The sequence below is a fragment of the Myotis nattereri genome, assembly GCF_964212035.1.
Source record: "Myotis nattereri genome assembly, chromosome: 15".
Taxonomy (NCBI): domain Eukaryota; kingdom Metazoa; phylum Chordata; class Mammalia; order Chiroptera; family Vespertilionidae; genus Myotis; species Myotis nattereri.
The window spans coordinates 33,687,683-33,710,853 of record NC_138090.1 but is presented as its reverse complement, the minus strand read 5'-3'; the positions used below and the strand labels follow the sequence as shown (position 1 = coordinate 33,710,853).

General features: G+C 46.4%; 1 protein-coding gene across 1 annotated transcript; it reads right to left on the bottom strand.

Moving 5' to 3' along the window:
• Window positions 1-1,234: 1,234 nt before the first annotated feature.
• Window positions 1,235-5,183, bottom strand: SDHAF1 (succinate dehydrogenase complex assembly factor 1). The gene has a single exon (XM_081107474.1). It carries the CDS (start codon window positions 4,736-4,738, stop codon window positions 4,325-4,327), a length of 414 nt encoding a protein of 137 aa, XP_080963600.1. The 5' UTR covers window positions 4,739-5,183; the 3' UTR covers window positions 1,235-4,324.
• Between the last annotated feature and the right edge of the window lie 17,988 nt (window positions 5,184-23,171).

The window sequence follows — 23,171 nt, the reverse complement described above, 5'->3', positions numbered from 1 at the left end:
AACAACAGGGGCCAGGGATAAACCTGCAACCCAGGTATATGCCCTTGACTGGGAATCAAACCATGACCTTTCAGTGCTCAGGCTGATGCTTAACCACTGAGAACACCAGCCAGGGCGATTTAAACTAGTACAACAAACTCCCATATATCCTTTACCCAGATTCACCAATTGTTAACATTTTGCCCCATGTACTTCACTATCCACCCTCTCACTAACATGTTTACATATGTGCATATATAGGGTGTCCCCAAAAATGTATGTACACTTTGAATAAAGGCAGTGTTTATTAAAATACATTTCATTTTCAAAATTGAGCTATCAGCTGTAAAGTGTATACATTTTTTTGAGGACACTCTCTGTTTGGAACCATTTGAGAGTAAGTTGTAGACATGATACTGTTTGCTCCTGAATATTTCAGTGTGCAGTTCTTAAGAATAAAGGCATTCTCATACACAACTAGAGTACAGTCATCAAAATTGGAAAATTTAACAACTCAATTCAGTTTTGTTTTTTTTAATCCTCGCCCGAGGATATTTTCCACTGATTTTTTTTTTAGAGAGTGGAAATGGGAGAGAGAAAAAAAACCCCACTGATGTGAGAGACACATCATTGGTTGCACGGGGACTGAGCCTGCAACTGAGGTACATGCCTTTGACTGGACTGGAACTCGGGACCCTTAAGTCCATGAGCCAACACTCTATCCACTGAGCCAAACCGGCCAGGGTGATTCAGTTCTATTATTAACCCATAATCCATATTCCAAATTATTCCAAATTTTCTAGTAGTCACAAACAGTAGAAACAGGTGAAATTAATTTTAATATTAATTTTTTAATATTGCTGTAAAATCTTAGATCAGAAGATTCTTATTTAACAGATAGGGTCAAGGGGTTGAGAAGCAACTGACCTTGTGCCTTAGCAGAGTAAAAAACACAGCAGCAGCCCTAACCAGCTGCTCCGTGGTTAGAGCATTGGCTTGCATACTGAAGGTCACGTATCTCATTTGCAGGCTCTATCCTAGTCCATGGTTGGGGCCCATGCAGGAGGCAACCAACCAATGTTTCTCTCTCATATTGATGTTTCTCTCTGTCTCTCCCCGTCCCTTCCACTCTCTCTAAATATCAATGGAAACATTATCCTCAGGTGAGGATTAACAAAACAACAAAAACCATAGCAGACACAGAGTATCAACTGTGGGCTTTACACACAGCACAAGGAGCCAAGGACTTGGGTGAGGTGCTTTATTTAGGACTTGATTCCAGGAGGCAGGAGGCAGGGAGTCGGGGGAGAGAGACAGGTAAGGGGGTAAGCCAGAAAAGGTGCCTATGGAGTGGTAGCCACTGTGGGAAACTGGGGTGGGGGAGGGGATGGTTCTTCTGAGGATCCTATAGAGCAGTGATTCCCAAAGTGGGCGCTACCGCCCCCTGGTGGGCGCTGCAGCGATCCAGGGGGGCGGTGATGGCCACAGGTGCATTTGTTTTAACTTTTTTTGTATTACCTTTCTATTCTGAGTTCAATAAATAGTTTCATAATTTCAAACTTCAATGTTTCTAATTTACACCTTTCTTTACTATATTTTACGAAAAAGGTAGAAACATTAATACATATATCTTTCTGTTTAATTGCTATTAAAATTTTAAAAAAATTAATTTCCAGGGGGCGCTGAGTAATATTTTTTCTGGGAAGGGGGCGGTAGGCCAAATAAGTTTGGGAACCACTGCTATAGAATGCTTGTTGCACTCTCTGGACCAGACAACAGGAAGGCTGGGGCACTCATCCAGTGACTGATATCCACCATAGGCTGAGAGCATTAGCTCACCTTCCATAACTCTCAGAAAGCTCTCAGCAGAGGAGCAGAGATGCCAGGGCTCAGGGCCAGAAACTGAAAGCCTCCCTTTTCAGCTGTAAGTGAACTGAAGTAGGCAAGAGGGTCCTGAGGTTGGGTAACATCATCTGACACAAGATGTACTTAATTCACTATATCATCACAAAAGTCACATGAGAGAGGCACTATTATGATGTCCATTTCACAGATAAGGATGTTGAGGCACAGAGGTTAAATCACTTGCCCACAATCATGTAATCCATGTTGGAACTGGGGTTCAAATCTAGGCATTCCAGTTCCGGAGTGCAAGCTCTTTAAAAATCTTTTTATTTATTTATTTTATTGATTTCATGGAGAGGGAGAGGGAGAAAGGAAAAGAAACATCAATGATGAGAGAATCATTGACTGGCTGCCTCCTGCAAGCCCCACACTAGGGATTGAACCCACAACCCAGGCATGTGTTGTGACCTCCCAGTTCATAAGCTAATGCTCAACCGGAGCCATGCTGGCCAAGTGGGAGTGCAAGCTCTCAATCACCACTCACCTCCAACCTCAAACTAGGCATTCCCCTTCCTTATCCTCTCTACCAAGCAAACTCTGTTCATCTGTAATACCCCAGTGAATGCCTCCTCTCATGATCCGGGAGCCCAGCCCCAGTGGAAACTCGTTCATCGCCTGCAGTGCTGCCAGAAGCTCCCATCCTGAAGCTTGTTAGGTCACAAGATCTGGACCAGGAGTGAGCAAGAGGCAAAGATGGCAGATGCAGGAGAAATGGAGGCTGGATGGGTAGGACTCTATCAGCCGCTTTGACTTTTGCTTTTACTGAGGTGGAGCCAGGGCAGGACTAACAGGACCACCCTGATGAAAACCACTGAGGCTAAGATAGATAAACAAGGTGACAAAGGGCCTGAGAGAGGTTAGGTGAATATTAACCAGAGACAAAGCAGAACTAGAAGTCAAACAGCCTGTGCCCTAGGGCACCCCAGGTCTCACCTGGGACCCTGCATTTCTCCCCTTTATCTCCTCTAGCTTATCCTTGCCTTCTGGTAGAGTCCTTATAATTCTTCAAATTTCAACCCCACTTTATAACTATTGGGTACCCACTGGGATTAGGGAAGAGACTTTCTCTTCTGTCCATCTTCCTATTGGTTTGAGGTCTGGGTTCCTTTCCTAAGGTCCTCCCCCTACTTTCAACTGCATCTAAGAATTCATCTGCTTCCCACTGAGCTGGGTGCAAACACATCTCAGGATTGCAAAATGCAGTACCCCAAAGAATGTCTAAAGTAAGCCCATACCGGGACATGGGAGAGGTTCTGCCTGTGGCCCATGGTTCCACCTCTCCTCCCCAAACCCTGGGTCTTGCTGACAAACAGCCAAGTTTGTCCTGAGGCTGGACTCCTCAATCGGGCTTAAGACCCCTCACTATTGCCTCAGTGGTTACCAGCCAGACCTCAGCTCTACCATCGCTTCTCTTGCCTCCTTATTCTCCATTAAAGAGCCAACTGGGGCCAAAACCAGTTTGGCTCAGTGGATAGAGCATCGGCCTGCGGAATGAAAGGTCCCAGGTTCGATTCAGGTTGTTGCCGGCACATCCCCAGTGGGGACTGTGCAGGAGGCAGCTGATCGATGTTTCTAACTCTCTATCCCTCTCCCTTCCTCTCTGTAAAAAATCAATAAAATATATATTTTTTAAAAAAGAGCCAACTGGGGTTTCTTTGGGGTCTCTCATGGATCTGCCCAGGAGAGAGATCAATGCTGTTTCAACCAATCTGCCAGTCTACAGGGCTCCAGAGGGGAAGACAGCTCCCAACACCCATTCCTCCCAGAGGGTCACTTCTTGATGTGCCTTTTCAAAAATCCCCAAACACATGAAATCTTTAAGACCACCGACAGGAAGTAAGCACATCCCCAACTTTATTCCATTTGTTTGACAGTCCTGAGGGTGGAAGGGTGCAGGAGTCAGGGCTCGCCCTCAGAAACAGTAAGTGTCGAGGTCTTGAGGGGTCTTCAAATGATCGGCTGGGATGAGACCCTACTCCCTTCCTCACCAGTCCTAGTTCGCTGCCATCAGTGGGGAGAAAGTTTTCCAAAGGGCTTCTCTCCGTTGTCCATCAGGGCACCTTCTCAAATTCCTCAGCAAAAAAAAATCTGCTGTTATCAGAATTAAATACAAAGGCGGGGGGGGGGGGGGTTCAGGAGCCAGAAGTGAAGAGAAGGGTGTTTCAGTTTCTTTCGGTCCAACGGGGGCGGGGGCGGGGGCGGGGGGGGGGGGTCCTGGCTCCCATGCCTTCTACCACGTAGCTCTCAGCTTGACACAGTCCAGCCAGCGGGCGACCCAGCCCGCCCCAAGCTCTCATGAAGGAGTAAAAGTTACTACGAATCGTACAAGGGCAAGCATATCTTGCCATCCACCATGGTGGTCTTTAGACCCGATATCGCCAGGACGGCTCTCCGATTCCCCCATCCATCCAGCTAGTCTCTCAAGACCTCTCACCTCCCATCATGCGGGTTCCCTGGCCCCACCACACCGTTCCCCTGCTCCATCTGAGCTCTTCAGCCTGTCACCGTCCACCCGGCGGGGTCTCCGGTGACTCCATTCGAGAGGGTTCCTCGAATCGTCACTCTCCTCAGGCGGAGTCGTAGGGGCCCCCGCTTCGCCGGGCTCCTCGTTGGCGCCCTGCCGGCGCTCGAAGGCGTCTAAGGTCTTGGCGTGGCCCGAGCGTAGCAACTGGAGCTGGCGCCTCCCGCGGCGGTACAGGTATTCGATGCGCAGTACGTCGGAGCGCGGCAGGCAGGCGTGCTGCCGAAACTCGGCTCGCACCCGCGCCTCGGCCCCCGGCTTCCCGCGCCCGGCGCGCAGCAGTTCGCGGTACAGGCTAAGAACTTGCCTCTGCAGTCGGCTGGGCCGGCTCATGGCAGAGCTGGGCCACGGGCGCGCGCAGGCGACGGCCCAGAACAGCGGGGCAGCAACCCGGTTGGCAGGAACGCGGGCTCGAGGCACTGGGTACTTCCGGTCCGCTCACTAAAACCTCCGCCTCCAGCCTCCCGCTGTCCGGTGTTGTCGCGCCCCATTGGCTGCCGCTGCGGCTGCGTCACAACGTCGCGTGAAGGGGCGGAGCTCCTGGTTTGCTGGCCTGCCCCTTCGGCAATAGGTGTCCTTGAGGAGACCGCAGTTCTGAGAACCCGGAAGAGAAGGCGATTGGCGGCTGGGGGTTCTGACCTAAACTCCTGGGTCCTGGCGGAGGAGAGAGCTAGAGGTTAGGGCACTTGTCCGTCCCCTCTTCCAGGCGCGGGGGCACTGGGAGGGAGAAGACAGGCACTACCATTTTTTGGTCATCGTCATTGTAACAATCTCGGGAAGCTCCGTGCGTCGCTGGTCCCACCCCTGGGGACGTGCCGAGAAACGTGGTCACGCAGTTAAGTGTTGGGTCACGGAGGGCAAGGCAAGCTTCTCGGTGACAACGGGACGACAAGCAAAAAGGTGTTGGCTCCAGGCCGCCAAAGGCAGCCTGTGGCGCACAAGTTGGGATGACGGCATCCCCCGCCCGGAAGGACGGGGTCGACGGGTCGCGGGGCACTAGGAGGGTCCTCACCAGTTGCTGAAGCCCCAACACGCCTGGAGCACATCGACTAGGCTGGCACCCCAAAGTCCAGGGAGTGTCAGATCATCCGCTGCAATTTCGTTGTAGTCACGCAGGCTGCCAGGAGGCGCCCTGGTAGCTCGGGGGAGACCCGCAGGCCCCCAGCCCCCAGGGGCTCCAACACCACCCAGAGCGTGGGGGCCCCTCCATGGTAACTCAGGAGGCCTCCGCCCCGCGTGCAACCACAACCCCGCACCCGGGGCAGTTCACCTGCAGAGAGAGGAGGCGAGTTAGGGGCGGGGAATAGGCCGGGAGTTCGGGAGTCAAGGGGCGCTCAGAAACCACTGTGAATCCTGCTCGTGTCTCTATCAGAAATACATCTCAAGTCTTTGCAATCGGAATAAGATCTGGGATTTGCTTTAAAATCCCCCAGCATGACTAAAACAAAAAGAATGAGAGGAAAGATGGAAGCAAGAATGGTAAAGTTTTTGTAACTATAACGGGGTTTCATAACACTATTCTCTCTTTTGTGATGCTTGAAAACTTCCCTAGTAAACACTTTCCTAAAAGGGAGCTTAAAAGGAAAAAAAAAACCGAAAAAATTCTGCATATTAATATAATATGATGCAATTGATATTTTAACAGAGTCTTAACTTAATTTTTTATTTATGTAATGCATTTCTTTAAAAATAGTGAATATTTAAAATAGTTTAAGCTTTATTTTAAATGATATTAAGTCCTCACCAACACTCTGACAAGATAGATCTGCAGTACTATATGTGTACTATACTATATGCCTCTGCTGGATTTCCCACCCTCTCCTTGTCTGATTTCTCTCCATGAGCACTTAAACTGAAAGAAACTGAAGCCCAGAGAAATAACATAGCTTTGCCCGGGTTCACATGGCTGGTAAGTGGCAGACCAGGATTTGACCACAGGGGTTCTGATTTCATGACCTGTGTTTGTTTGTTTTTTAATATATTTTATTGATTTTTTACAGAGAGCAAGGGAGAGGGATAGTTAGAAACATCAATGAGAGAGAAACAGCCATCAGCTGCCTCCTGCACATCCCCCACTGGGGATGTGCCTGCAACCAAGGTACAGCCCTTGACTGGAATAGAACCTGGGCCCCTTTAGTCCGCAGGCTGATGCTTTATCCACTGAGCCAAACCGGTCAGGGCAATGACCTGTGTTCTTAACCACTCTGCTATATATACTGCCTCTTCAATAATCTTCTGTAATAATAAAAGCATAATATGCTAATTAGGTCAGACTTCCTTCCGGACAAAGCCGGGGCTTCGAGGGAAGCCCAGATCCCTGGTGCCAGAGGGAAGCCGGTGCCAGCAGCCTACTCTTGTACGAATTTCATGCATCGGGCCTCTAGTAATAATATAAAAGTGGCTTCAAGAGCTTAGACTTACTGAGCACTTATTATATGCCAAGCATGTATCCTTACAGCTACCCTATGTGGTGGGTACTATTTTTAAAAATATTTTTTTATTGATTTCAGGGAGGAAGGGAGGAGAAAGATAGAAACATCAGTGATGAGAGAGAATCATTAATCGGCTAGCCCCACCCTGGGGATTGAGCCCACAACCGGGGCATATTTCCTGACCAGGAATCAAACCATGACCTCCTGATTCATAGGTCGATGCTCAACCACTGAGCCACACTGGCTAGGTGGTGGGTACTATTATTACTATTTTTTGTGGATGAGCAAATAGGCACAGAGAGAAGTTGAGTCACTTGAGCAAGGTTACACTAGACATTTAAAAGACATAGGGGTCTCTTGACCCTTTAACCAAAGGCTCTGGCTTAGCTTACCTGCCAGTTTGTGGCAGATACCCTAGCTGTTCTCTTGCGGGCCCATCCTCCTATTCTTACAATTAGCCTTGAACCCACAGCTGGTTCTACCTCTCTTATGGCACTTGAGGTTTGTTTTTCTCTTATAAATACTACCCATTTTGTCTGCCCAGATTCCAATTCTTCTGCTGCTCTCTGGCTCCCATGTTCCTTGGAGAGCCAGGTATCCTCCACCCTGGCATCTCTCTGCTGGATTTCCAACCCTGTCCTCTCCTTGTCTGGTTTCTTACCATGAGCACTTAAACATCTCTGAGCTTCTCCCATCTCAAAATCATCATCATCATAAATCAGTTGTAAGATACCCTAACCCAGTGGTTGGCAACCGCAGCTCACGAGCCACATGTGGCTCTTTGGCCCTTTGAGTGTAGCTCTTCCACAAAATAAAGGGTGTCCCAAAATTCACGCAAGAAGTAATTTTGATAGAAAACACAGGTTTATAATTAAAAATTATATTTTTTTATTGATTCATAAAGTATACAGTACAGGGTTATGTTTGGAATAGCATATCGGGTAAATGGCCTCCACGGTGCCACATGCCATACAGCCCGAGAAACAATTCAATTACTGCATGAGTCATTTCCTGGTCGTGTAATTTCCCGTTTTGGTGATCAGAATTGGCCGCCTAGATCATGTGATTTAACGCCATTGGACTTTTTTCTTTGGGGTTTTTTGAAGTCTAAGGTTTATGCCAACAAGCCCACAACCACCCACGCCTTGAAGGAGGAAATTGAGCGCTGTATCAACGAAATTCAGCCACATTTATGCAAAACGGTCATGGAAAATTTCAACATAAGAGTGCGTATGTGCCAGCAAAGCTGTGGAGGCCATTTACCTGATATGCTATTCCATACATAACCCTATACTGTGTACTTTATGAATAAAAAAAAATACAATTTTTATTATAAACCTGTGTTTTCTATCAAAATTACTTCTTGTGTGAATTTTGGGACACCCTTTTTGAGTAAACAGGTGACCCATGGTGCTCAGCCAATGAGGAATCAGAGGAGGGACTGAGTAAATGGGCTGTGTTTGCTGCCCCAGGTGTGCCTGTACAACTGGGTGGACATCTGCTCTCGAGAGCATATTAAAAGTCTTGTTTTCGCCATACTTCTGTCTCTGCGTCTATTATTTGAATTTGGACAGGTGAGCATTTCTCACAACAGGAAGCACGGACTCATTGATTGTCCACTTACATTCTGATTAGAGAAAGCATATTTTGACTCGGCTGGGAGTTATATGCTCTGGGACAGGGGAGCTAACATCAGAATGCAGTCCATCCTTTTGTCTCGAGAACTGCCTATCATTATGGAAAGATTTACAACCTCGTGGCTGAAACAATCTAGTCTTGGAGACACTGTTCTTTACAACCCTCAGCCCCCATTGCCTGTAATCTGGTCCCGGGGCACCTGGAGGCACCCACCCTCTGTGACCATCCCCCTAGTCTGCATGGCTTGTAACCCATAATGATTGTCCTGTGCCTACTTTCCCATGCTTGTAATTCCTACTTTCCCATGTAATCTTTGTCCTATCAGTATAAGCAGTTGGCTTATGGGGAGAGGCAGAGCAGATTTTCATGGATGACCTGTCGCTCTCCCATACTGCTGGAAAAAAACACTCATATGTTTCAACCCTGTCTCTGCTTAATTGGCTCAAGTAGTGAGAGGAAGCCCAAGATGCCTTGGTTGTCCAGTTACATAATTTAGCGACTCTGGTGGGACTCAAGTGGGGCATCTTCTTGGGTGGGTACTGGGGATCCTACTTGCTGCTTGGACTGGGTTCCTGGGGCTGATGCCTGGACTCTTATTTGCAGTGCTGCCAGAAATTTTCCTGTTTTGAGTCCTAGCCACCCCGTTGTCTCATCTAAAAATCTAAGTTGAATCAAGCAGTCTAGTGTTCTGTAACAGGGGGAGTCAGTTGTCTGTTGCCCTTTGTCTGGGGTGAGCCTGATCAGCTCCTGGTTGCAAGCAGCCTCTCAAGGTCCTTGCCTGGTTATTCTGTCTGGCTGTTCAGGGTAAGGTCTGGCAATACATGGTAAGCCACAAACGATTGTCTGTCTGTTGTGTGAACTTGCAAATATTATATATTAGGGTGTTTTTCGCCTGGTGTAACTTTGCTTATAATAATTTTGCTTAAATTGTTCAAGGATGGGTGCTGGTGGCTCGATCTCCAAAAAATACTCCATTGGGATGGATCTTGGGGTATTGGGCTACTAACGCTTATCTGCCAATGGAAAAAAAAAAAGGAAAAGGGTGTTTTACTGTCATACTGCTTGGTCTCACTCTTAAATAACCTCTGAACTGGGAACAAGAGGAGATTAGTATTTGGGAATGTACGGTGTGAAGCTCTTGTCTGTGGGTCGTGTGCACCTGTAAATATCGTATATGAGTGTCTCTGTTGATTGTTGTTTGATTTAATTGTTTAAAGATGGGGCCTATCCCACTTTGCTGGAGAGGGGGGATGACAGATGCTTATAGCAGGCTGAACTCGTGGCCTTGATTGCAGGAACTTCTCAACAACTTCCCAGAGTTCTTAGTCTTGGGGACCCTACCTGCTCTCCTTCTCAAGCCATCAGCCATTGAAATGCTTAGTAAGAGTTTTGTCTGTCTGTAATGTAACTTTGGTTAAGGATGTGTTTTGCTTGCTTTCTTACCTTTTGGGAGCACTCATTTATTTATTTTAGGGGTTGTTGTTTTTTTAATATATTTTATTGATTTTTTACAGAGAAGAAGAGAGAGGGAAAGGAGAGAGATAGAGAGTTAGAAACATCGATGAGAGAGAAACATCGATCAGCTGCCTCCTGCACACTCCCCACTGGGTATGTGCCCGCAACCAAGGTACATGCCCTTGACCAGAATCGAACCTGGGACCCTTGAGTCCGCAGGCCGACGCTCTATCCACTGAGCCAAACCGGTCAGGTAAGGGCTAGGGATTGTTTTTTTGTTTCTGTTTTGAAATACAATGAGATCTCTCCTTATATGCAAGATTTCATGTTGTTATAGTCTACTCAGAAAGAAAATTATGGTAAGTAAACCTTATAAATCCCCCAAATTTTCTCCTAAAATGTCCTGAGCTGCAGAAGTGCCCTTGGGCAGGGGCCACTCCCACTTTGTTAAGAAAAAAAAAAAAAAGTAAAGTCTTTGGTAACTTCAGACTTTGGAGTCCTGCTGGTTTAAATAGTAGAAATTATTAAATATCTGGTATTTTGAAATAAATGGATACTGAAATAATTAATCTGAGTTTGCTGACTTTTGACTTTTTATTACAAAAAGCTAGAAAAATACACTTGAAACTGTTAGTGAATGTTTTATACTTTATTAGAAATATGTCTCTCAAAAGTGTAAATGTATTTGCCAATCTAAAGAATGCTAACTGCCTGCTTTTTAGTGATCACCTAAAAATTAAGGTTTCTAAGAGTTAAGAATTCTAACCAATTGGAAAGAAATTGTGTAGTTTTGGTAATAGAAGGCATGAGGCATTGATATGCATTTTGAAGGAAAAATAAAATGACTTCTACAGCTGGTTATTTCTGAGTGGGAAAGAAGGTTTTGAAAGTTATAGAAGGGTTGTGGAAAGAAATCTTAAAAGGAAGGTATAGGTAATGTGAATAATAAATTCAGTTAGATAAATGACTCTAAAGTAAGCTAATGCAGAATTTTTTAGTCTTTTCTAATCTGTTAAAAAAGTTTTTAAAAAAAGTCTTTCCTGTTTTTGCCCAGGAAGCAAAAGTTCTATAAATTATTGAAATGTTTATATATTATCTATATGTATAAAAGCCAAGCAACTGGAATGTCCGGAACGACCAGAATGACCGATCGCTATTGAAAGGGTTAAAAGAGAATAAAATGGGGCAGAGAAAAACTTATTGTGCTTAACAGATATCTTGCAGAAAGCTTGCAGCCTTGAGCAAAGCATAGCTCAGATAACCAGAAGATACCTGGCATGGGAGGAACCAAGGACAGACCAGACCCTTACATCAGCAGAGCGGCTTGCAGCCAGCAAAAACTAATAAAAACCTATCTCTCCCTGCTCTCTTTGCTGATGCCTTTCTTGGTCCCAGCCCACCTGCACCCAGGTGCCTGGAATAAAATCTTTCTTTCTTGGCCTCATGTCATAGGTGTGCAACCCTGGCCCACTCCGAACCTTTCAGCTATGACATGCACTGTGGCCCGCCAACTGGCCCAATTGGGGGTGGGTTCAGCCGGCCAACCTCCTGCAGCCCCTCCCCCTGGCCGGCCCAGCCCTGATTGCCCTGAGACATGCTTCTCACTCCAACTGCTTTGAAGCTGGCATTGGAGAAACCCATGCCTAGTAGGAGTTGGGACACCTATTGCTAATATATAGAATTATTCCATTCATTTTGGAAAGAAAGTCATATATAAGGACCTTTATATGTTGGGACCCACTGTTTGGGAAAAGGAGGTAGTAATGCAAATTTTTATAAAGGTTGCTGCAGTAGCTTCCTGTGGTGAATGTCTGACTTGTACCAGGTGTTCTAGCTATTGTCTTTAAGTATCTAATAACTACAATATAAACTCTTCTGATAATTTCACCCTCCCTTGTAGTAATGGACATACTAAGCTGCTGGCTGAGTGGTTTCTGATATGTGGGGTAACTGTTTATTCATATATCCCTGCCAACAGCACCAGGGGGCCTTGTTCCTTAGGATGACTGACCATGTTTATGCCCCAGAAACATCACAGGGTCCAAACCAAGGGAGACCTTCTCAGGGCGGTGGCACTGGACTACAATGATGATCTCCACCCGTGGAGCCCTGCTAACTATATTGCTTTAACCATTTTTGTTATGCTAGTAATGGTAGGCTCCCTTAATGTAGAAGTGACCTGGCTGGCTGTGGCATGGTAAAAGCCATGAATGCCACTTCCAGGGCTAGACAGGGGATAAATCAAGAGCTGAGCCAGGTCAGGAAGGTACTTCTAGAGAATCGGGCAGCAATAGATTATTGGTTGTTGTGGCATAACCACAGGTGAGGAATTTAAAGGAATGTGGTGTTTTAATCTTTCTGACAATTCTCAATTGATAGAAAACAGCATTGAACAAATTAGGAAAACCATCTCCCAAGATCCTGCATTCACTGTGTTCCATCCCTGGGAACTGCTTTCAAGACAGAAGCAAATGCAATCCAGCAAAATGAGACTTTTTATCTAAAACTAATCTCATAGATATGAGATGATAGAAAAAGCAGTGGTGAATGTTAGGGGCAGAAATAGAATATTGGGGACCCGCTACAATTATAAGAAGTATTAATCATCCTCTGTTAACCATGTTGGTTCTGTTCTGATTAGAGAAAGCACATTCTAACCTGGCTGGGAGTTGTATGCCAGGGAGCTAACATCGAATGCAGTCCATCCTCCTGTCCCAAGAACTGCCTATCATTATGGAAAGATTTACAATCTCATTGCTGAAACAATATAGTATTGGAGGCACCTGCTCTTTATACCTCTCATCCCCCATTGCCTGTAATCTGGTCCCAGGGTGCCCAGAGGCACCCGCCCTCTGCAACCATCCCCCCCGCCCGCATGACAAGGCTCTTCTTGTCAGCCCACAACCTGCTTGTAACCTGTAATGATTGTCCCATGCCTACTTTCTCATATCTGTAATTCCTACTTTCCCATGTAATCTTTCCCATGTAATCAGACAGGCAGGCAGGAGGTTTAACATGCAGAAGATCTCCGTGCAGTGTACAGTGTGTGAGAGGCTCTTGTGCAGAAATGGCTGCTAGGCTTTGCTTTTTTTTTTTTTTTTGACCAGTTAGCCACCAGGAACCCTTCTTAGTAGATGTCCTTTATCTTTTTCTTCTTCTCAGGGTTCACATAATCCTTTTGTCTCCTGCCCCAGTCAGGGTAGCTTCCCAGCTTCCCATTGATATTTTCCAGCCTCCACATCTTTCAATTATAGTTTACTTTCCCTTGGGTTCCCTTCCCATATCTACCTAATATCAGTGGCTGGCTTATGGGGAGAGGCAGAGCAGATTTTTGTGGATGACCTGCTGCTCTCCCATACTGCCAACATTATTGGAATAAACACTCATATATGATTCAACCCTGACTCTGCTTAATTGGCTCAAGTAGTGACAGGCAGCCCAGATCCACTGTCCGGTTACAGTGAAACAGTGAGCAGGGCTGGCAGGTAGGACACAGTCCCCACCACAGGTCTGTGCACAGATGCTGTAGTGGCTTTTGGGATGGACAAGTCAGGCGGCAGGCGGATGGCAAAGATGAGTGCTTGGGACGTAAATTCCCCTAATTGTCAACCAATGGTCGTTGGCACCAATTCAATGCCAATAGGAATCTTCAATTTGGGGTGCAGTGAAGAAGGAAACTTTATTCAGTGCAAACGGCTCAACCATAATACACTACTGCTGTGAAAACAGCACTGCTGTGTAACAGCTGGATGGTGAGGCTGCCCTGGAGCTGAGACTATCCACTCCATTGCTCTCTTATGTGTTTCCGCTCCAGATTGAGAAAGAGGGTATACTGTGGAAAATGCACTCTATGAGCCAAGGGGGAGCTAGCTTATATAGACATAAGTCCCCACCCCTGGTCCCCAGATTGGTCTGTTATCATGCAAATGAGGACACCAAATCCTGACAGTTTGATTGGTCCAAAGGCACTGCCCTAATTGGTCAGAATAGAGCCACTCTGATAGGTCAGAGCTGCAGCTCTGATTGGCTGGAGAAAGCTTCATTCCTATTGGTTGGAATAGGACTCCAGGAAACCTTTATAAGGGCTCAGCCAGCAGAAACACAGTGTAGGCAGGCAGGCAGGAGGTTTAACATGCAGAAGATCTCCGTGCAGTGTACAGTGTGTGAGAAGCTCTTGTGCAGAGATGGCTGCTAGGCTCTGCTTTTTTTTTTTTTTTTTTTTTTGACCAGTTAGCCACCAGGAACCCTTCTTAGTAGATGTCCTTTATCTTTTTCTTCTTCTCAGGGTTCACATAATCCTTTTGTCTCCTGCCCCAGTCAGGGTAGCTTCCCAGCTTCCCATTGATATTTTCCAACCTCCACATCTTTGCAATTATAGTTTTCTTTCCCTTGGGTTCCCTTCCCATACACTCTCCTCAGCCAATTCCATTCATGTTAGGACTTTTCTGACTTCCATCAGGAGATGAGGCTCTTCTTGTCAGCCCAGAACCTTCTTGAATGCATCTCAGACCCAGCCATAGCATTCATGGCAAAGCTTGGGCCACTCCGAGGCATCATGGGGAATCCCAGCCTCCTGGCAGGCTACAATATTAGTATAGGCTGTGAGGGAATCACAGAGGCAAAAGTGCTGGCCATGGATACAAAATACATCCTGTAGGCAAGTCCTGAGAAAAAGTTTGGGGCTGCTATGGCCCAGGCAACTGCTAAAGGGCCCATCTGCTGCCTGTAAGAGTCCATACAGTTTGAGAGTCTTGAAGATCTGGGCAAGCTGCATGGGGCAGCTGATGCTAAAGCCAAGGCCTGGCTAGGACAGTAACAGGGGGTAATGCCTGGGCCGTTGGGCTAGGATCTGGTGTCCAGATGCAGGTCAAAGGAGTCAACATCACCACCAAAGGCCACATACAGCTCCACCAGCCTCCTGTGGGAGGTGGAAGGCACAATTAGGTGTACCTGGCTGCCCCAATCATACATGAGAAACAACCCATAGACTTTGAACTCCACCACATGATGGTTGCTAATGTAATCTAGGTCCAGGCATGGCAGTGCCCAGAGCAGCTGGCAGCACTCACCATCCACCTGTGGAGGAGGAAAGGGCTGAGAGTCTGCTCCCATGCCTCCCAGCAACCTGGATATCCCTCCCAGTTGTGCCACAAACAAGCTATGAAACTTAGTCTCTCTAAACTTCAGTTTCTCCATTTGTAAAGTGGGAGTATAAGATTATCTACTTCATATGGTTGTTGGGAGAATTAAATGAATTAACAAAAGGAGCTTAGAGCAGGGGTGGGCAAACTTTTTGACTCGAGGGCCACAGTGGGTTCTTAAACTGGACCGGAGGGCCGGAACAAAAGCATGGATGGAGTGTTTGTGTGAACTAATACATGTTAACCCTCCGCTCTTTCAGCTCCGCGGGCCGGATAGAACAGCCGAATGGGCCGGATCCGGCCCGAGGGCCGTAGTTTGCCCACGGCTGGCTTAGAGCAATGCTGGGCATATGGTAAATGCTTTATGATCCAAGCAGAGATCAGCCAAATGCCAGTCAACTCACAGATATGTGAATGAAAAAGCTGCTTGGGGCAAGTCACGGAGATTTCTGAGGTTGTTTGTCATGCAGCATTAGCTGACTGATACAACAACTGCTGTAAGGATTAAATGAAATTGTAACAGGCACCTCTCACAGACACCAGAGAGGTGTTACCAGAGTCAGAGGGAGAGGGATGTCCTCACCCCAGTTCTTGTCTTCTCATGTAAATGAATTTATTTTTAAATTGATTTTTTACAGAGAAGAAGGGAGAGGGAAAGGAGAGAGAGAGAGAGTTAGAAACATCGATGAGAGAGAAACATTGATCAACTGCCTCCTGCACACTCCCTACTGGGGATGTGCCCGCAACCAAGGTACATGGCCTTGACCGGAATGGAACCTGGGACCCTTGAGTCCCCAGGCTGACGCTCTATCCACTGAGCCAAACCGGTTAGGGCAGTGGTTCTCAACCTTCCTAATGTCTTGACCCTTTAATACAGTTCCTCATGTTGTGGTGACCCCCAACCATAAAATTATTTTCATTGCTACTTCATAACTGTAATTTTGCTACTGTTATGAATCATAATGCAAATATCTGATATGCAGGATGTATTTTCATTGTTACAAATTGAACATAATTAAAACATAGTGATTAATCACAAAAACAATATGTAATTATATATGTGTTTTCCGATGGTCTTAGGCGACCCATGTGAAAGGGTCGTTGGACCTCCAAAGGGGTCGCGACCCACAGGTTGAGAACCGCTGGGTTAGGGCCATATAAATGAATTTAAATGAGAGACCCTGATTGCACTGTGATAAAACTGATTTATGAAGAAAATAATTTATTAAGAAAGTAAGACGTGCAAATTTATTAAAGAAGCAAGGCAAGCAAATCTATACATCTGACTTATGAAGCGCAGAAGGGCTCTCAGCTGATCTGAAGAGTGAGATGGGTGGGGGTCCGAGGCATTCTATACCCTCCTGTCAATAGGTTTCAGAATTCCTCTGCTGAATATTTTGGTACAGATTAATTCTCAAGGTCCCTTTTTACTTTGTTGTGGCCTTCCCACAATTCATGAGAAGCACCTGGCGATTTTATCTTGCCAAACCTTGAGACTGCTGCCTTTTCTACTTAGGGAGTAAAACTGTCCTTTTTCCTTTCCTCTTTCCCCCTCCTTTCCTGCATTCTTTCATTTGAGAGGCTTTTAACCATTTGCTCTCAAGTGTCCTTGGTTTGAGTAAGATAATGGCTTGCTATTCACAAGCTGGCTGCAAATTGCCCACACTGCTTGGCCTTGTGTTAACTTTCTTGTCTCAGTTTTCCTATTTCTCTTGCCCTGGAATGTTCCTAGCTTTTCACTGCCCTGTAACAAAATGATGCAAAATGCTCAGAACAGTATGCAGCACAGAATAAGCACTAAATAAATCCTAGGCCCCCTTCTCTGGCATTATTTTCCTCATGAGCACTGACCACACACCATTTTGAAGCTCTCTCTACTTCTGGATGCTGAATTTCACCACACTTATGTTTTTCCTGTTAATACTCTTCCCAATTCTTTACTTCTGCTCACTCTATAAGTTTCTAGTGGTCTGGCCTCTGTCTCTTCTCTGACTTCATCATCTCCTCCCCTCAGCCTCTTACTCACTCAGCACAAGCTACACTGGCCTCTCTTGCTGTTCCTCCAACACACTAGGCACCTTCCCAGTCCCCTTACCTTTGCACGTGGTGTTCTTTCTGCCTTGCTCCTTCCCAGAGGTTCCCTCACTTACCTCCTTCAGATCTTGAGTCAAATATTGCTTTCTCAGTAGGGTCTTCCTCATCACCTTATTTAAAATTCTAAACCTTCTCTGTACTCTTTGTCTCTCTTTCCTGGTTCATTTTTCTTTATCGTTCTCATAACCAACTGATGTGACCCCTGTTTTACCTATCTCTTTACCCAGAAGAATGTGAGTTCCTCTAGGAATCGCTCACCATCCAATTCTGCAGGGCTTATTGTTAGACATGAACAGAGCAAGGATGATGCACCAGGTACAAAAACTCACCAGGGTAGAAAGCCCCGAATGCCCAGCAAGGGACAAAACTGGGAAAACAAGAACCTCGCCCTCAGGGTAAGCTGTCACCCCTAGCATATCACTGGTCATGCAGTTTGGACCCCTGATCTTTCATATCGCTGGTCAGGCAGTGTAGACTCCCTGACCTTTTCCTCCCTAAGGACAACATCTAGGTCTCAGTTGTATTTCAGCTCCAGAACAAGAAAAGCAGAAAAACTGGACAGGTGGCACTGTGGCTGCCTCAGGATAGCTACCAACATTGACTGACACCCTGCCCTGGCACCGACCCATCAGTGGAGACTATGATCCTAAAAGAGTATACCTGGAAAGCTGATACATATTCTATTTTTTATTTATTTATTTTTAATATATTTTATTGATTTTTTACAGAGAGGAAGGGAGAGGGACAGAGAGTCAGAAACATCGATGAGAGAGAAACATCGATCAGCTGCCTCCTACACACTCCCAACTGGGGATGTGTCTGCAACCAAGGTACATGCCCTTGACCGGAATCGAACCCGGGACCCTTGAGTCCGCAGGCCGATGCCTTACCCACTGAGCCAAACCGGTTAGGGCCATATTATATTTTTTAAAATTTCTTTATTGATTAAGTTGTTACATATGTGTCCTTATTCCCACGTTACCCCCCATCCCCCCTCTCATGCCCTCACCCCTGTGTTGTCTGTGTCCATTGGTTAGGCCTATAGGCTTGCATATAAGTCCTTTGGTTGATCTCTCCCCCTTACCCCCACCCTCATATTCTATTAAGACCCTCCCTTGACCTCCCCTAAGATTTCCACCTATAAGAAAGAGATAAATATGCTAAGGACTGTGGACGAAAAAAGGGCCACATGCTAACCTGACTAAGTCAGGGAAGGCCTGTGTGGCGGCCTTGCAAACTCAAGAGACCTAAAGTAACCACAAAGGATGGTCTGAAATTAAAAGCCTTTAATTAAAAAGCAGTTTATAGTGGGTAGTCATGTCCTAGGCCAGTATCTTCCTTGACAAAGATCACCTTCGATCTTTACTGAGCCTATTTCTTTTTGCATCTAAGATAACATACCTATGAAATGTCAGGGTAACTTGTAACTTCCCTTCTTCTGTACTCCTCAGGGAACAATCAAATGTGCCTGGGTGCCAGGAATGGACACCACAAATTCCTTCGTTGTTATTGTTATCATGTTGATGACTGTTAACTCTCCTGTACCCACCTAAGTAAAAGAAATATGTCTATCATTTTACTTTTAAAACAATATATTTTTATTGATTTCAGAGAAGAAGGGAAAGGGAGAGAGAGGTAGAAACATCAATGATAAGAGAGAATCATTGATTGACTGCCTCCTGCATACCCCACAGCGGGATCAAGCCCACAACCTGGGCATGTGCCTTGACCTGGAATTGAACTGTGACCTCCTACTTCAAAGGTCTATGCTCAACCACTGAGCAACACCAGCCGGGCTATCATTTTACTCTTTACCAAATCCCGGAGGTTTCCTCTTTGCTTTCTCCCACCTCCCTAACCTATCACCAACGGATTTCATGTAACCCATTTATGTCTCCTCCATTAATTGTACTGTATAAAACAAAGTGAAAAAACTGCCATTCTCTGGAGCATTATCCCAATATGTTGAGATTCTGCTTCCCAGCAATTGTTGACAGTTTGGCTCAAATAAACTCACAAAAATTCTTTACAGGTTTGAATGGTTTTTTTTTACATTAGCAGGACAAAGGACCCAGTGTGCACTCTCCCTCCAAGGAGCACGCCTGTGCCATTCCCATCCTCCCTTCCCCCACAGGCACGTATCCCCTAACCTCTAAGGGACCCCATGAGACTTGCAACCAGAGGAGCAATGGGCAGCCTCTTGGGTCTCCCAGGCCACAGAGTTCACACGGTTAGAGCCTTCACAGCATCACATGTGCCCAGCTGTCCCAATTTTAAGACAGCAAGAAACTGAAGTGTGTCTAGATAGAGTTGGAAGCAAAGATTCTTGGAAGCATCAGAGAGGGATCAAGGAGAATATTAATGGTTGGTTAATGTGGGTAGTCATTAGGGGTGACAAGAGGGTTCAGTAGGTCAGTTGGAGGCTAAATGGAGGGTCAGTAAAAGATTTAATGGGGGAATCAATAGTAGAGCAGATGATCAGAGTTAAAGAGGGGTCAGTGGGAGCTCAATGAAGGTAAAAAGAATAATTAGGGAGTCAGTGGAAAGGGGTCACATGAGGATTAATGGGAGGATCAAGAAGAGGGCAAATGGAGGAAGTGGATGAACAAATTTATGGGTCATTGAGGACCAAGAGTAGACTTAGTAGGTGGCTTTGGGTGGCAATGGGGAAGCTCAGTTAGAGGGTAAGTGGGAGTGGGGTCAGAAGGTGAGTCAATGAATAATGGAACACTGGACGACTCAGTGAGAGAGAAAATTAGTCAAAGAGAGGCTCAGTTGGGATAATAAAAGGCCTGAGAATTTAAGAGAGGAGTCAATATCAATAGGAAGCTCAATGGTAGAATCAGATGGTATGGGAGCTTTCTTAATGGTAAGATCCACAGGGGTTAAATGTGGGCATTAATGGGCCAGTCATTGGATCCCTGGGAAGGCCAATCCACAGCTCAGTGCAGATCAATGGGGTAGGGGAGTGGGGTGAGGTCAACAGGATAGTAAATGAGGTTAATAGCAAAGTCAATTTAATATAGTAGGATCAATTGGGAAGGGGCAATGGGTTAATGGGATGCCCAATGGGGGTGAGAGGGAGGGTCAGTAAGAAAGTCAGGGATGAGCCTGTGGGTTAAAGGGGAATCAATCAATTAGGAGTCACTTAGGAATCTGGGTAGTTAATAAGAGGGTAATAGAAGTCTCAAGGGTTGTGAATGATCACAGGTGGAGAGCCAGTGAGGAGTCATGAAGCAAGTCAATGAGGAGGGGGTCAGTAGCCATTGGTAGGAGATGAATAGGGCCATTGGAAGTTGGAGTAGACATCTTTGAGGACCAATGGGAGAGTCAAAGGGTGTATCAGCAGGAAAAGAGGGGTCACTATGGGTGACCTGAGGGTAGTGAGGACAGTGAAGGATGGTGGGTGGAGCCTCATCTGGAAGTGGTTGAGATCTTTTGAACTCATGTTCAGCCACAGACCACAGGCTGAGAGGATCAGGGCCTCAGCACAGCCATTTGGCCACAGAAGGGGGGTAAAATCCAGACTAAAGGGCTCAAGGTTGGCATGGGCTGTGCCATAGAGACTTGCCAGGCAGTAGACAGGAGCCAGAGAATTCGTAGAGGGCTCCTCCAAATGTGTGTAAGTGGAAATCTTCAGTGACAGTACAGACCAGTGGCTTCTCCAGGACAGGGGGTTGCTGAGGGTTGGGCTAACAGGCAGTGGTGCCAGCCACTTGTGGAGGCCTGGCAGCAACCACAGCACTTGTCAGGCCAGCACCTGGGTACCTTCCTTATCAAGGCTCCAGGGTTAGGCAGTGGCTGTGCTGAGTATACTTGTCTGTCTAGAAAGTATGGTCTTAGAACAGGAAGCAGGAACAGTGGGCACAGGATACACAGCCCATCAGCAGCAAGCAGGTGGCCAAGCAGGCACTGGCAGGTAGGGGCACAAAAGTGGCTACTACAGTGCTCTGAATCTGAGGGGTTGGCACATGTAGCTGGGCATGCAGAGCCACATGGGACAAAGTGGGAATTTGCTGGGGACTGGAGCTTTGGAGCAAAGATGGGGAAACTAGCAGTGGGGCCACAGGGCTCAGGGGAGGGGCCAAGGTACCAGAGGGCAGGGAGATGGTCAGCGACCCATAAGCCATGGGAGTCTAAGTCATCAGTCCCCTTATTCCAGAACCCAGAGAGGGATAGGGTTAGGGTAGGTCCCAATCCCTGACCCCTCAGACCACAGCCCTAGTCATCTTGCAATCATCAGCCTAGGATTCATCTGTGAAGCCACAGTCTTCACAGGACAGCTGAAGGGGACACAGGTCACACCCTCACCCAGTTGGCAGGTATAGGAGAAGGAGCAATTCTTGATGAAGATATTCTAGCCAGGCAGTGGAAGAAGGGAGGGAGGGTAAAAGGAGAGGTGGTATTGAAGGGAAGGTGCAGCTAGAGGTTTTGAGATAAGACTCATACAAGTACATGGGGATCAGAGGCAAAGTGGAAGGATCCAAGTGAAACTCTGAACAAGGAAACACAGGGAAGTCCTGGCCATTGCAGAAACGAGAACGATGGTCCACAGGAACGTAGTCACCCCCAGCCAGGAAGAATCCATCATCACACAGGGAGTTGGGAGCTATACCACCTCTTGAACACCCCAACAGGCCACAGGGCAGGGGTTCACACGCAGGCTACAGTGGCTGTGTGGAGGGCACTGCATGGCTGGAAGAGGCAGCTTGTTAGCATCAGGTAAGCTAGGGACTGGCTATCCATGCAACCAGCACCCCCAGATTGCATCTTTCCCAAGAGACCTCCCCCTTGGATTAATCATAACAACAATAATAACCAGCACTGATTGAGGATATCTGCACACAGTGCAGTGTACTACCTATTTTAACAAGCCCTAGATATTAACAGGACTGCCCTGTCCTTTGTCTTTCTTGGTGTCATGCCCCTCCCTTCCCCAGCGCTTGCTGAAGGGGTGATTATCTCTTGAACCAAGTGATCCCACCTCCTATCATGCTTGAGTCAGTGGACTCCAGCATGGGTGTCTTTTTTCCCTTACTACTCTTATAAAATAATACCTCCACCTCCTTTTTGGAAACCATTATCCTTACTTTCAACATGTGGACTGAGGTGATTCTATATCTAGACTTCAGGGATGGGTACAGAATCCCTGGTTAGCTAAGCAGATTATTCTTCTCTCCTCTGTGCCCCAATAATTGGTCAGTTAAAGCCTATGGGTGGTGAACCTGGGACTTTTGCTGGGGCCAATGAGAATGGGTGTTATATATATATTTTTAAATATATTTTATTGATTTTTTACAGAGAGGAAGGGAGAGAGATTGAGAGTTAGAAACATCAATCAGCCGCCTCCTGCACATCTCCCACTGGGGATGCGCCCGCAACCCAGGCACATGCCCTTGACCGGAATCGAACCTAGGACCCTTCAGTCCGCAGGCCGACGCTCTATCCACTGAGCCAAACCGGTTTTGGCAGGGTGTTATATTTTTGGGAGGGCTTTGAAGCTGGTAGAATTGTCAGGTTGAAGTTGCTGAAGCCTTGCTTCTACAAGGAAGACTCTTCTTGAGAATAAAGATAACACATAGAGAAGAAGGAAGGGAAGACCAAGACAGAGAAGAGAGAACAAGGCAGAAGGAGAGATTTCTTCTAGAACTGCATTTGAAATTTCTTAATCTAGCTAAGCCCCAAAATAGAAATACTTTTGGTCTTTGCAATGATATGTACTCCAAATCCCTTTTTCTTTCTCCCCCCCCCCACTTGGAATTGGGATCTGACACTGCCATTAAAGAGTCCTGCTTGGTATAGTGTCCGTATTGTGTCCCTATGACCCCACCTCTGCCACAACTGATTGGAGAGCTGGATAAATGATCATGGCAGGCAGAGGTATGGTGGTCATCAATTTTTAAGTAAAGAGCAAATCAAATAAATTCCTGCCAGGAACATTTAAATCTAGAGGCAAAAAGAGATCAGAAAGAGATGGACACCAATACAAAAATGATATGTCAGGGT

What these genes read in the sequence shown, in the direction of transcription:
- SDHAF1 (XM_081107474.1), bottom strand. Translation starts at nt 4,738, where the DNA reads ATGAGCCGGCCCAGCCGACTGCAGAGGCAAGTTCTTAGCCTGTACCGC.